Below are 14,259 nucleotides of genomic sequence, written 5' to 3' on the forward strand. Positions count from 1 at the left end.
CAACAGCCTCGGAGCAATTTTCTAGGGTTTCTTTACGTCAATTCACTCATATATGTGTATATGTATATTAATCTAAACGTTCTATTCTTGGCCCGAAAAAGAGGTAGGTTGGGCAGGTTGAATATGAAGCGTGAGTACAGACAATGTCGCACCATATAGACAGCTCTCTGGAAGGCGGTGGTGGTGTCCATTATGCGCTGCAGGATGATGGTTTCCAGCTCGTCTGGGTGCATCTCATCCGGGCTCAGAGGGACTCCATTAAATAAAGCCAGTGGTAGTGCACCTAGGCCACTTTTTTTGTAGAAGAGGGCACCGTGCTGGAACAAACAAGACATGGATTGAATCCAAGCTCCTAATTAATTAATTTATTTATCTATTTATTATTTTATATCCTTACCTTTCTTTTGTCGTCATACTCGGATTCTATACCAAGAATCCTTTCAGCATTGGCTTTAGGGAATTTTCTCTTCAGGTGAGCAGAAATTGTATCAGCAGACAGCATCTTCCCGGCATCTACTTTGTTGTACAACTGCAAGAGAGTGGCAAGTCAGATCAGATTTGATCATTGTCTTCAGATCTCGGCAACTGTCAATTCCCAACTCTATGTGAAGAACTAATATCAGAGGCAAAATCCAACTGAGTTATCTAGTCCAATAATGTCTTAAACCATGAGAACATACGGCACAATAAAACAACTGACTTCAGAGGCACGAAGAGATAAGCTGGCGAGAAGTGTACTTTAGATCAAGAAATGCTTGCTAAAACAACAGAGATTTATACATGTGACATACTTACTGAGACCATGGACAACAGAGCCTGGGATACATCGTACTCATCTGCAATGTAATTTAGCACTCTGTAAAATCCAACCCCTGCATCTGAGAAGCCATCAATCTCATCCTTGGTGTTGACAACAAACACAAATCCAATTCTAAAGAAAGGGGGCAAAAACAAGTATTGAATTTGCAAGTGAAATGAGAATCACTACGTGGTTAAGATTATAAATGCCAAGAGTGGACCATATAAACAGCTGTGGAGGCGTGAGAAATAACAGCACCAACCTCAGGGGGATCTTGTGCTTGTAGAACAGCTCTGCTAGTTTCATAAGCTCAACACTTTCTTCCCGTATTGGATCTAGGAACAGCACCTAACAACAAAGGCATCCGCATCAAATCTGAATCATAATACAGTTAACAAATACAGATTATCTGACTTGGACTATAGATATGTCCGAGTTTAGCAGATACAACAATACACCCAGTCCCAGACTGTTCTGATGATCATTTAGGCTCTCGTTTGTCTGACTGTACTAACTGAAATGCTTTGAACAGCCCACAATTTGACACAAAACTATTTAATGTAGTCCATCAGAAAAGAGAATTTAAAGTTTCACTGAAATGACGACCTTTTTCAATTCCATTCTCTTTCCTACCACTGCCCTGCATCATTCCTGGCCTTCAGGGGACTCACCAGGTTGAAGAAATTGCGTCGGATCTGCCGGATGACTCCAGGAAAAGTGGCTCTGAGGAGCTCCTGTACCCCTGTTGGCCAGCTGCGGTATACTGGGTCATTCTCTATGTCATTTAACCACTGGAAATAGCATGACAAAAAGATGGCTTGTCTTAAAATGATTATATTCATGAGTTAAAGGTGCTGTAGGTAGGATTGTGAAGATCCAGAGTTTAGCCAAAAAAGATGCACATCAACAACTTCTCAGTCCCTCCTCTCATTTCTACTAAAGCCCAAACGGTCTCCTAAGCCCCCCCACCCACACACACACACACACACACAGATAATGATATTGTGGCAGCAAAGGAGAAGGTTTGAATGAATGAATGCATGTGCCTCAGCAGTTATTGACACGCAGGTAGACACCCCTCTGGCCCTGATTGGAGGATCTGAACAGGGAGCAGAGGATTTTTGCAAATTGCACTTCAGGCTGTAGATGCTGCCAGAGGAGACAGATTTATTATTACTTTTTCAATTACCTGCTTTAAGTAGTTGTACTCAGACATGGGGTCAGCAAATATGACACAAGACTCATACAATGTCTTACCTACTGTACCTTTAAGTACAATTAACGGAACAGCAACCCTCGGGAAGGTAGAAAAATAAGTCACTCAACATGGCTTAATCTGAACTGAAATGTGTTAGCAGGGACTATAAACACCTTACCTCTTCTGCACTATGCAACCTCTCCCACAACTCCAACTCCAAATTCCAAACTTGCATTTACAAATGTTGGGTATCCAATGCTAGAATCACTGAATTTCCAACAGCAACTACACCCTGTACTTGACATGAATGAGTATGGTGATAAGTGCATCCTGTTATTTATCAAGACCTCTACGACATTGCAGTTGCAGTGGATCCACCCTTAAAAATCTGTTAAAAACATTTAATATGTACACTTTTATAAAGCTTAACTGCCCATCATCAGTAATCTATTAGATATGACTTTTTATGATAAATGACCATAATCATTGTTGCAAAACAATAAATCGAGAACTCATTGCTGGCCTATCTGGCCCCAACTGTGGTCTCTTTCTCTTTCTCACGGTACAAGCCTCCCCACAGCGCAAACCTTCCGCTCTTCTGCCACAATATCATTATCTGTGTGTGTGTGTGTCTGTCTGACACACATACTGCACATATTCTCTGTATCTAGAAGGGGAGAGGCAAGCTGAAATGACAGATCTCTTGTTGAATGTGGAAAGGCTTAAATTCTTCATTTTTTGGCATTTTTATAGAACCTAGAATATTAAAATGGCCAGAGGGGCCAAAATGAAAACTTTTTTAATTTGATAGCTATTCTTGGCTGAATTCCCAATTACTGCCTGAATCTTCTGGCAGGCTTGTGGCTGTTGCAATCGCCTGATGACTGATTCACTAATTCAAATCCGGATACACAAACAAGAAAAACACCTGCAGCGTAGATCCGGGCCAGAATAATGCTTTTGGACAGGACTCACCATTATTGCTGGATGTCTGATATCTAAAGCATAGCTGTCCTCCACAGCGTTCACAGGCAACCTCAGCAGCTTCCCCTGATGGTCTCCTTTTATGCCTAGGTTATGAAGCCCCTCTAAGACCCTGGCCTCTCCTCTGAGGATTTCTAAAATGCTGTAAATAAAAAAATCACAGGCTAGTTTCTCATACACATTAGCAGTTTGGCAGTGGTTTTCCGGTGCACCAACCGTCCTGTGGAGAGCCACTGGCAGACCACTGCTCCTTCCTGCTGGGTTCCTACCTGAAAGGGTTGTGAATGTCCAGATCAATGTGCAGTCCGTTGATGAAGAGCTCCCCGTCTCCTGGGTGAAGACCAATGGTCTCACTGAGACGCTGAAAGAACAAGCTCAAAGTGTTAGCTGAGTGCCAAAACCCTTAAATGAGCAATTCTACCTTTTAATGTCTCATCTTTCAACAAGAAAAGATGTGAACAGAGCCTACAACATCAGGTAGAAAGGATAAAGAGTGCACAGAGACCAGAAGAAAATAAAGTGTCACATTTGATGCTGTTATGGAAAATATTTCAAATACAGATTAGAAACGCATTGTCTAAAATTAAACCTGTGCAATGACTAAGTGTGTTATCAAAGGCAACCTCCAGCACTATCATGTGGAAACGCTGCTCATTATATCGCACCTTTTGGTTCTCTTCAATTTCTTTTCTCATTTCCTGCTTTACAGCCACTCTTGTCAGTGATCTGTGGGAACAGTAAATCATGTATATACACCATCAGCTTTCAACACATCCCAAGACAGCAGTAAAATGCCGGTTTTAATCCCCAAAAATCTGCGGGCCTTCAAGATGGTAAGTTCAGTCATTTCCCTATAATCACAGACCCTTACTCAGCACTTTCTGGTGACATTACAAGTTGCTTGAGCCTAAACAAGCAAACAACAACATTCTGATAACATCTCTGTAAGTTGTATTTATTGTGGATAATGCACAAACTAATGTGTTTATAAAAGATATTTCATGTGCATTTTATTATACATTGCCACACAGGGTAGGTATTCTAAAATATGGATTTTGAAACGGACTCAAATACTTTAGCCAGTCGGTCAAATAATAATAATATATAATTTTCTGACCTGGCTTTGCTAGGAAAGTTCTGACTGAGGTCTTGCATGAGCTTCAAGGCATCAAACTTTGGCACGGACATGATTTTGGCGGCTGCCTGGACACTAAGATCTGTGGAGAGCAAATCATCAACATTTATCTATCAAGACAAATTAAATACATCTAAGGCAATCACGGGAGATTAGATTCAGAATGCTGTTATTAACTGTTAGCCAAAGACAACAATACAAAAAAAACAGCATCTCCATAAATTGTATATTACTTGAAAGCTGTATTGACTTTTTTTCTAATAGTCATTGAACAACTGAAATAGAACGTCAATACCTTGCATTTCCCACACTTTGAGAGGGACCATGTCATCGGTACTCTCCAGGAGATGTTTGCGAAACTCAACTAGTTGCTCTTGGAGTTCAGAGTGAGATTTCCTTGAGAGAAGTAAAAGGAAAAGAGGAAGATACAAAAACAATCCAAAGACTTATCAGGTCACATAAAGCCTAGGATGTCCAGCAGCAATAACAGAAAATACAATAGACAAAAAAAAATTGCTAAATGACATGTTACATGTAATCTACTTACTTTAATGTTCCAAAAATGAACCCTTGGACTTCATCAATATTATCATCCTCAGCATTATTAACGGTCTTTGAATCTAAAGAGCACAAGATTTGTGTTTTATTGCTGTGGACACAGCGAAGTTCAGCATAGAATGTTTAATAAGTCACAAACTGACCTTTAACTTTGGTGTCATCCACAGCTTTGTATTCTGTGCTTTTGATAGCCAGCTCAACACCATAGCCAGATAAAAGCATCTTTCGAGGCTTTGGATTCTGCAAGCAGCCAAAAGCAGAGTAGTTGCTTAAATGAAAAACAGTGTAGATAAGATAAGATAAGATAATTTGTTTATTAGTCCCCAATGGGGAAATTACTGCACTACACTCTGTGTACACACTTTTTGTTAGTACTCACACACAGGCCTGAAATACACACACATGCTCAGGACCTATACATGCACTATACATGGAGAGATGTCAGAGTGAGTGGGCTGCCAGCTGAACCAGCGCCCTGAGCGGTCGGGGGGGTACGGTGCCTTGCTCAAGAGCACCTAGCAGTGCCCAGGAGGTGAACTGGCATTTCTCCAGCCACCAATCCACGCTCCCAACTTTTTGGGTCCATACGGGGATTTGAACCAGTGACCCTCCAGTTCCCAACCCAACTCCCTATGGACTGAGCTACTGCCACCCAACACATGTTTAGTGTATGTAGAGTGTTTACATGTAGAGTGTTTACATGGATATTTCTGTCAACAGCAACGTGACAATAGTCATCTAGACTGCAGATCCATTCCATGGGGGATGCTTTCTGCCAATACCTATACACAATATATGGCCACTTGCCCAATTAGGGTGGGCATGCGTTGAAATTAGTAGATTTAGCTGCCTTAGCCACACTTATTGCTAGCAGGCAAATAAAATCAAGCATGCAAACATTCTATTGTAATCTCCATTCAAAGACATTAGGAGTAAAGTGGGTGACAAGAGAGGTTCAACAAGGTACTGGGACAGGATGCCATCTTTTCAATAAATTAATCAGATTTCTGGTCTGCTAGATATTGCCACAGTGTGCTGTAAGTGCTGTTATTGTGAAACAGAACCGCCTGGGAGCAACAACAGCTTAGTTGCACAGCAGTAGGCTGAATGCCGACTCCCGGGAGATTGTCTTCACTTGCAAGTTGCAGCAGTCACTACTTAGTACCAAAATGCCTCAGGAAGCGACGTCAGCACATGATCTACTCTAAGTTTTTTGGAACTTCATGATATGGGTCTCCGTGGCTGAACCGCAAACAGCACACGTGCATAACATCACCATGTGCAAAGCCAAGAGTTGGCTAAAGTGGTGTAAAACACATACACATTTGGACTCTGAAGCAAAAGGAAATGTGTTGGTCTGAACAATACCACCAGCACAACTTGGTAGAGAGGAGTGGTCTGGGCTTGCTTTTCATTGTTTGGGCTAGGCTCCTTCCAATTAAGAGAAGTGTTGACCTTGACCTGAACCCCATCAAGGACCTTTTGGTTGAGTCAGAATGATGTTTGCATATCAGACATTTTTAGCCAACTTTAGTGCCACAGTGTAAACATTATTTACACCATGTCGTCCAACTGTGGTTAATGTGTCCATCTCTTGTTTACAAGAAGGGATTTTTCAATACTAGACAGTCAGTGAAAGTTATGATCTATTACATATTTTACCAGAGAGAAGAATAAGCACATACGGCAGCAGATTCACTGACATTCAACCTTGACACTCATGTCACTCAGATTCAAAGCACTGCCTCATGCTTTCACAGGCACAATCGGAAGTCTTTAACACCCACACTCTTATTTTCTTCCACACACATCCTAAAGAAAATCACCTGTTGGTCCATCAAAGACCTGTATCTTGGTTAGTTTTTGAATTTTCAAATAAAAAATATGTCATTGTTTTATCAATGAAACAGTGCCATCATCAAAAATAAAGATTAAGCAATGGAGGTCCATGGCACTGAGGAATAAAATATATTAGGCATTACCAGCTCAGGCAATACTTGTCAGTAGGACAGTTTAATATTGGTTGTGATCTTTTTATGGAGTTTGTTGACAATAAGAAAAAAAGTGAATAGCACAAGCCTTATCATTTAAAATCTAACATAATTCTTCTGTGTAAAAACCAAAAGATAAAAGCACAAGTTAGATAACTAGATAACTTTTCACTGAGACTAACAGCAAACCACATTATTTATTAAAACATTTAATCAGTGGAACATCACTTTAAAATGGCTGCAAGAGCATTGCTACTCACCGCTACAAAATGCCGCAGCACATATATAAGCGTGCCCTCTCCAGCCTTCTCTGACAGCACCTTATGAAACAAGGTGAAGTCCTTAGTTCCAATCTCAGCATAGAGGATCACAACTGGCCCATCTGTTTTATTGACCCCTGGATATGTGTGATCATTCCTAAATAAATATGGTTTTGGCCTGCAAACAGTTGGAGATGTTATTAAAGAGATTTCTGAAATACAATGATTTGTATCCAAACATTTCTATGTTGATTAAAGGCAAAATGCATTCAGCGAAAGCAACATTTCAATGAAAACAAAACTGTAAACCTATCAGGTTGTTCTGCTGTACAGATTGAATTTATTCACAGAAGACGGTGCTATTCTGTGTTACCTGCCTGCAGCTGCCTTCAGGAGTTTCTTGATGTCCTTGCTACTGCAGCTATGTTGACCATGGATGGAAACAAAGGCAGGGCAAGCTTCAGGTGGAGGCTCATCACTGGCTATCTGTTAAAAGCATGGAGGAGTGCAAGAATGTTCTATATGACTCTGGTCACAACATTACGCTATCATTGGCAGGATCAAGTGAAGAACCATCACTTTTTAACATAGGCCTAAATTGATTAGAGATAAATCAGTTACGTGATTGTTTTTCGCCACAACAATTTATACTGTGCAGCAAAACACTTTATTCAGCTGCAAAAGGCCATTATTCATTTTAATGTTTAACACATTTCCAAATTAGAGAACTTCATCATGGTGTATCACTGTCACCGAAATGGAATTCCTCCTTATCATATCAATGATTTGTGTACAAAGAGTGCACTGACTTTGCACACTATTAAGGTCAAATGTAGTCCAAAGCCCACTGCAGTATCCATTTATAATTTATGTCATGTGAAACATTTTTTATTGAAACTGGGGTTCATATGTCTCTCAGTTGATAGTCTCGCATTGCCACCTTTCGTCCCCAGCGCTGCGAAGGAGGGTCTGCTAGTCCACATATCGTTCCAAAATCTTATTAAATCCAGTGAAACTCACTTACTGCACATGCAGCCAAATTAGCTCGTTTCAAGCAAAGGAATGCTTACATGTAAAATGTTTCACTCAATTCTAATAGGGCACTTTTGCAATGAATCTACATTTGACAACATGTGACAGGCTGAACAAAAATACCAGAATGAACATAAGGGTTTGAAAGATTGATCTCTTGTTAATTATGGTTATGGTTAATTATTTTTTAACATGTATTAAAAATGTATGTCTGAATGTTTAGACAGAATCTGAATTGTTTTTTCATATAAGAACATGTACAATGGGCATGTTGATAAATGCATCAGAGTTATAAAAAAAGCAGTCTTATTGATTTTCATGACCAACGCCAACTCTGTCACTGGATCAATTACTGCTCATTGAATTTTTTTCTATTGATTGTGTAGTATTTTACAGTTTGAGAATAATTGAAATTGAAAGAGAAATGTAAGAAAGGCCTGCAGAGCAACTTGAGTCAAGAACAGGGTGAACAAAAACCTGGAATAGGAAATGGGCTGAATGTCTTGCATATTGTAGGCTACTGTTCCAACACTGATCTTTAGAGGATTTTTTTAAATAGTTATACTATTTTGACCACAACATACCTGCTGGGATGCATGAACAGCTGGTGAGTACGAGCGTAGGGCCAGAGCAAATTTGAGGAGATTAACTTGAAGATCTGTGAGGAACTGGCCAGCCTTCTTCAGGATCAAGTTGTAGTACGAGCGCACAGACTCTGTGAGACACATCAACATTAGTAACAACAAGGTTTCTTAGAAGAGAAGCACACCTGTTAAGGTGCAAAAGTATTTCAAATGTATTTTGGATTCAAACAACATACCTCCTTGCTTGTATACAGTGAGCTCTTTCACAGTGTCAACAAACTTCCAGAATTTCTCATTCCCATCTTCTCCGATAAACTCACTGCACAAGAGAAAATGAAAGTATTAGTTAGCATCAGTCCGTAACCACAGGACCCAAGCAACCTTTTTGTTATTGCCCAACAGTTAAAGCTACAGTCCACTAAATCATTTTATATTTTCTGGTAATGAGATTCATAAGTCCATTATGTATGATTACTAAAGTTATGATCCACTAAAGGGCACATATTTGCAGAATTGTTATGAGTTGATGATCAAATCTGTCAATTTAAGAATCATTTCCCTCAATGAATATACCATTTTTACAGTCTTCAGTGGTTCCCAGACAGTATGAGGCAACTAACAAGAAACTGTTACGTTCATCACTCTGAACGTCTGTATTGACAAGGGGGCTGGACTAATGATCTCAACATTAATATCCTGGGCTGATTTGGTTACCTTGTCTCAAGGAGGAAAGGCGTCATGCTCCACTTTGCTTTCAGACTGGCAGTGACGCCTTTGGGTGCCGATATGACATGATGTATGTTTAGCAGCAGCAGTGATAGCACAATAACGTTCCTCATTATCTCCGGAGAAACCTAACGTGAACCTACAGTGGCAGAGAGCAAACACCGGCCGTAACGTTAGAGTACTGCACCTTTGCTTTTTGAGAAGTGCCAGTTAGTGCCACGTAGCTAGCTAGCTATACTCTAACGCTAACCCATTAGCTTACTAAACCACAACGCTGGTGCAAACCTCATAAATTTAGACTAACAACACCGTTGCAGGAGATGCTAGCTAACGTTACATGAAGAAATCACGTTGACCTGTTTGTTAGCTAGCCAGAATCAGATGATTTGATATTGTACAAAAATGAACAACGAACTTCAGCCGAGCCAAGAAAATAATAGTAGGCTACAACAATAGCCTACAATCATAAATAGAAAGAAATAGACACACTAAAGGTAGCTACTGTTGTACTTTTGCACATGGTGCCTAACGTTAGGGATAAAATAACTAGCTAACGTAAACGGGTCAGACAGAAATTAACTTAGCTGTAGCGTTAAAGTAAACAGCCCAGAATGAAAACGGTACACTAGCTTGATAAAGCGTTAACGAACGAACATGTAACAGTGTGGCGTTACATTATGAATAACGTTACATCGATCACTGTGTTGCCGATATTAGATCCGTTAGTGATGCTGACCGCTTCCATACAAAGCAAAGGGTTTCTTTGGGTAGGTATTTTGGGCAACTAACAGCAAGTTGCCGGGGTAGCCACGTATTGTGGTGAATCTAGCTGACCGTTATCCGTGTCTGAAACAACCGTTAAATAAAAAAATAAATCATGGCGTATTATGTTTTTGGGCACAATGTGTCAGTCTTTGCATGGACACACACATTAGTGACAGTGAGTGTAAAGTTTAAACAAACCTGGTGGTAAAGTTGTAATTTAATCTGGCACGGCGGTAGACAGCTAAAAAGGCAACGGCTGAAGCTCAATCACTTGTCCCACCAAACACTGGAGCATGTTGCAGCTACAGCAATGTGTAGATCTACTGAGCATAGACTGTTAATATACAGTCTATTGTACAATGGTACTACGTGAGTAACGCTATGTGTGTCAGTGTGAAACTGTGTAGCCAAACAGTTGCAGCTGTAAAAGAGGCTACACGAGTAGCCTATCAAAGAAATATTTAATAATTACAATCTTACATTATGTTTATGGTGAGCTACGATAGCATATAACGTAGGCTATCTATTTAATAGGCTTAAATGCAACATTAATTATAGTTATTGATAGATAAAACCATTTGTAAGGTATGCCAATCTATTAGTCAATGAAAAGAATATTAAAGGGGTTGTGTAGCATTGTATATTACCCGACTTCCATAAAGTTGATATAGTCTATTTGTGAGACATAGCGGGACAAAAATTAGTGTAATTATACAACTGTTCTCACAGGCTACGGTGCTCAGTGATTCCCATGATCAGTAAACTAGGGATCTCCAAGGTGGGGTCGGGGTCCCATAGGGGGTCCTCAGAGTCGATGGAGGGGCCCTCCTAATTATTGTCCTAACATGAATCAAACAAATTATTAACAAATATAAATCCCCACTGATGATCATAGAAAGTAAAATTAATAGACAAAGTGACACCGTTAATTTCCATGGAGACGACGGAAGTCTATTAGAAAAACTTTTCGGGTGAGTGCTGTTACTGCACAGCCTCCTACTGATCTTGGCAACGTAGATGTGACCCGAGGGGTAAGGGGTAGGGGTGAAAACATACCCCTATGAAATGGGACACCACTTGGTTACATCACCATATATTGATCACAAACTTCCAAGATGGCGTCTCTGTCTGTAGACTGTGTGGGTTTGGGCAACAGTGTCATATGCATTTAAATATTTATATATTTAATAGTTATTTTATTTTTACTTTGGTGGTGCAGAGGCAGATGTTCTTATCTGTGTAGTACTTAGGTCTGTTTGCAATACATATATGAAAACACATGTATCATGTATACAAACATATACACCATGTACACATGGTGTGTAGTATATGTGTTTCAGTTATCACCGTTTTGAATGTCATTGATGTTCAGAAAAACATTTTGTTGACAAAAATCTGTCTTTATTGCCGATAAATTAAACATAACAGGCAAAAAAATTACATACAATGATGTAACAGAACCATTATCAACTATTACAACCATAACTAACTTCTGCTAGCTGTGCCAAGAGAAATCTCCGTCATTCCGATTCTTGCCGAAATGGAGAGCGTAGTTATAGTGTATATAGCGTAGCATATATGTAAGGATATAGCATTGGCACAGGCCAATTATAGCTGGCTTGAATGCTATAACATTATTAAATAAACTTAAACAGCTAATATAAGTCGAAACTGCTTGCAAGCTTCTCCTGCCTGTATGGTAATTTGTTGTAAAAAAAGAAAGTCGTGTGGTTATGACACAATCGCTTGACCCCTTGCTGATAATAGACCTGTAGCATAGGTATAGTAACTAAGATATCCATCCACAGATAAAGACAAGGATTTAAGCTGCCAGATTTATGTTTGTAATGTAACAATAAAACATGATTTATAAAATAACACCAAAAATGATTATTCTTTATTTTAATAGCTCAGTATCCTATGTTACACAAATGGCTCAAGTGCAAAAGGAAACTTAATTTCTACAATATAGCCTTTGTAGTAGGGGGTTCCAGCTCAATTTCTCTTTCAGTTTAGAGGCCACTTGCTTTAAAAAACGACCCCTGCAGTAAACTGTTCCGTAGCCTATATGTGTAAAATGGGTGGAGTAGCCTACTCCTTAAAACTCAATTTGGGTATGACTTTGTATGTTAAAACTTTGTCAATTTTGAAACTTTTGGCACTAGTGACAAAATGACTGATCAGTTCATCAAAAAATAGCCTATGTGAACTCATAAAAACTATTGTGACCAGCGTTTGGTCTTAATGAATCAACATCATTTCATCACGGCACAACTCAACTCTATAAATGCCTCGCATTTCGGTGCCATAGCCTATTTTATGGTGTTATGTGCGACTGTAACCATTATTGCAAAAAAGCACCTATTAGAGCGGTGGCTCTAATAGAACCTACTGTCTTTGAGCAAATGTTAGACATTATTTTGGCTTTATATGGTTATACCCTACCACTGCAACTAGAGAGATAGTGCCATATCTTGTATCATTAAAGGTCACACTGGGATGAACGCGCTTCATAAAGTTACAGAGGATTTGGTATTTAGCCTACATGTGCTTCAATCTCCATGTTGTCAGTGACCGTGTGGGCTTCAGGCTTTCGCAGTTTTTAACACGATTATGGGATGGACAGGAATGGGATAGAGCGCTCCCAGCCCAACCACAACGAGAGCATAACGCATATGTGTCGGCTCGGATGCAGCAGCATCCTCTCAAAACACTGCTTCAGCACAGTCATTCAGACCGCCCAACCCGTGGAGGATGCTGCCGGAGGACCCAGCCCGGCAGTGCAAGCCGTGATTCGTTTCTGCTGAAGTAAGTCTATCGCCAAAACGAAACACACTGCGATTTGGACTGGGGTCAGGACGACTTAAATCATGAAGAAGGGGGAGACCTATAAAGCCACATCAGCTGCCTAATTTGTAACTTGATACCGGAATATGGGAGTCGTCGGCACGGATGCCGCTCCACACCGGCTTTAGAAGTTGGACAGACAGAAATTACATGACTCTTGACTCTTGTCCAGCGCAGTGCAGACGGGAGTATTACAGAATCCAAAAGGTGGACTTCTTTTGTCCAGATTACCGGAGGGTGTTGTCTGATCAACATGTGGCACCTAAATAATAGGCACCTTTAGTCTTTTCTGAGGCATGGAGCATTAGGCTACTGAAGAACCCATCAAGGTGCTGCTTATTATTCAAAGTAATGGAATGAAGACAATATCTTGATATAATGGATGATAGGTCCAGTAAGCTCATCTTGGTTCCTATTTTAGCTGTCCTTTTTGTTATGATAGGTTATCAGTACATATGTCCCGCAGGAAGCAATTCGTGCCACTTTAAGACTGGGGAGAAATTAAGAGGGGTAAGCCTACTTTCCACCCCGTATCAGGACAGCGATGATTTCTACAGAGATCAAGACCTGGAGGATGACAGCCCTCCTAAACTACCGTCAAAATTCAACTTCACCGAAAGAGACCTTGACAGACACGTGGAGTTCAACATCAAAGGGGACGACGTGATAGTGTTTCTGCACATCCAGAAGACCGGGGGAACTACTTTCGGAAGACATTTGGTGAGGAATATTCGCTTGGAGCAGCCGTGCGACTGCAAGCCCGGACAGAAGAAATGCACATGTCACCGACCAGGGAAAGAGGAGTCCTGGCTCTTCTCCCGGTTCTCTACAGGCTGGAGCTGCGGACTTCATGCAGACTGGACCGAGCTCTCGAACTGTGTACCTGTAATTATGGATAAGAAGGAGGCCCAGAGAAATAAAAGGTATGCTTAATTCACAGTGTGTGTGTGTGGGTGTGTGTGTTTCTTGTGTTGGTGAGCAGGTATGCTGAAACAAGCTAAATGGCCCCCAAACCACCAAGATCCCAGAGCAGGTGTGAACAAACATGCATGCAAGATGCCAGACACATGCACTGGAGCCCCATGATCAACTTACAGGTTTAATTTTTTCCCTGGTGTTCATTTGCATATAGCCTTTTGTCATGGACGTTTAAGTGAGCAGTGATGGATGGAACTGAACAGTATGTAAAAACACATATGATTGCAACCAATCACCCAGCAAACAGCTCGCTTATAATAGGTGAGTGTTTACCCACAAGTGTGTTAGACTGAAGATAATGTAGGCCTAGTATAAACAGCTATAACAACATTTGTTTTGTTTTAATTTGCTTGACCTTCAGACATATACATTGTCTGTGTTTGTCCTTTTTTTTCACATCAA

At 40.4% G+C, this 14,259-nt stretch overlaps 2 protein-coding genes across 2 annotated transcripts in view; one reads left to right on the forward strand and one right to left on the reverse strand.

Moving 5' to 3' along the window:
- Positions 1-10,319, reverse strand: part of uggt2 (UDP-glucose glycoprotein glucosyltransferase 2) — a 31,942-nt gene extending 21,623 nt beyond the window's left edge. The window contains exons 1-19 of the mRNA XM_034886052.1: positions 10,231-10,319; positions 9,987-10,113; positions 9,256-9,407; positions 8,778-8,860; positions 8,542-8,672; positions 7,299-7,411; positions 6,926-7,103; positions 4,818-4,914; positions 4,664-4,736; positions 4,412-4,512; positions 4,099-4,198; positions 3,647-3,707; positions 3,251-3,342; positions 2,973-3,123; positions 1,471-1,590; positions 1,062-1,147; positions 796-931; positions 398-529; positions 153-317 (exon numbers count right to left, since the gene is read on the reverse strand). Coding sequence (XP_034741943.1) covers positions 153-317; positions 398-529; positions 796-931; positions 1,062-1,147; positions 1,471-1,590; positions 2,973-3,123; positions 3,251-3,342; positions 3,647-3,707; positions 4,099-4,198; positions 4,412-4,512; positions 4,664-4,736; positions 4,818-4,914; positions 6,926-7,103; positions 7,299-7,411; positions 8,542-8,672; positions 8,778-8,860; positions 9,256-9,380 — 1,944 coding nt within the window. The 5' untranslated portion in view covers positions 9,381-9,407; positions 9,987-10,113; positions 10,231-10,319. The remainder of the gene's footprint in view (positions 1-152; positions 318-397; positions 530-795; positions 932-1,061; positions 1,148-1,470; positions 1,591-2,972; positions 3,124-3,250; positions 3,343-3,646; positions 3,708-4,098; positions 4,199-4,411; positions 4,513-4,663; positions 4,737-4,817; positions 4,915-6,925; positions 7,104-7,298; positions 7,412-8,541; positions 8,673-8,777; positions 8,861-9,255; positions 9,408-9,986; positions 10,114-10,230) is intronic.
- A 2,148-nt stretch (positions 10,320-12,467) lies between these two features.
- hs6st3b (heparan sulfate 6-O-sulfotransferase 3b) overlaps positions 12,468-14,259 on the forward strand; it is a 64,270-nt gene continuing 62,478 nt past the window's right edge. The window contains exon 1 of the mRNA XM_034885434.1: positions 12,468-13,802. Coding sequence (XP_034741325.1) covers positions 13,258-13,802 — 545 coding nt within the window. The 5' untranslated portion in view covers positions 12,468-13,257. The remainder of the gene's footprint in view (positions 13,803-14,259) is intronic.

Source organism: Etheostoma cragini, chromosome 11, assembly GCF_013103735.1.
Source record: "Etheostoma cragini isolate CJK2018 chromosome 11, CSU_Ecrag_1.0, whole genome shotgun sequence".
Lineage (NCBI taxonomy): Eukaryota > Metazoa > Chordata > Actinopteri > Perciformes > Percidae > Etheostoma > Etheostoma cragini.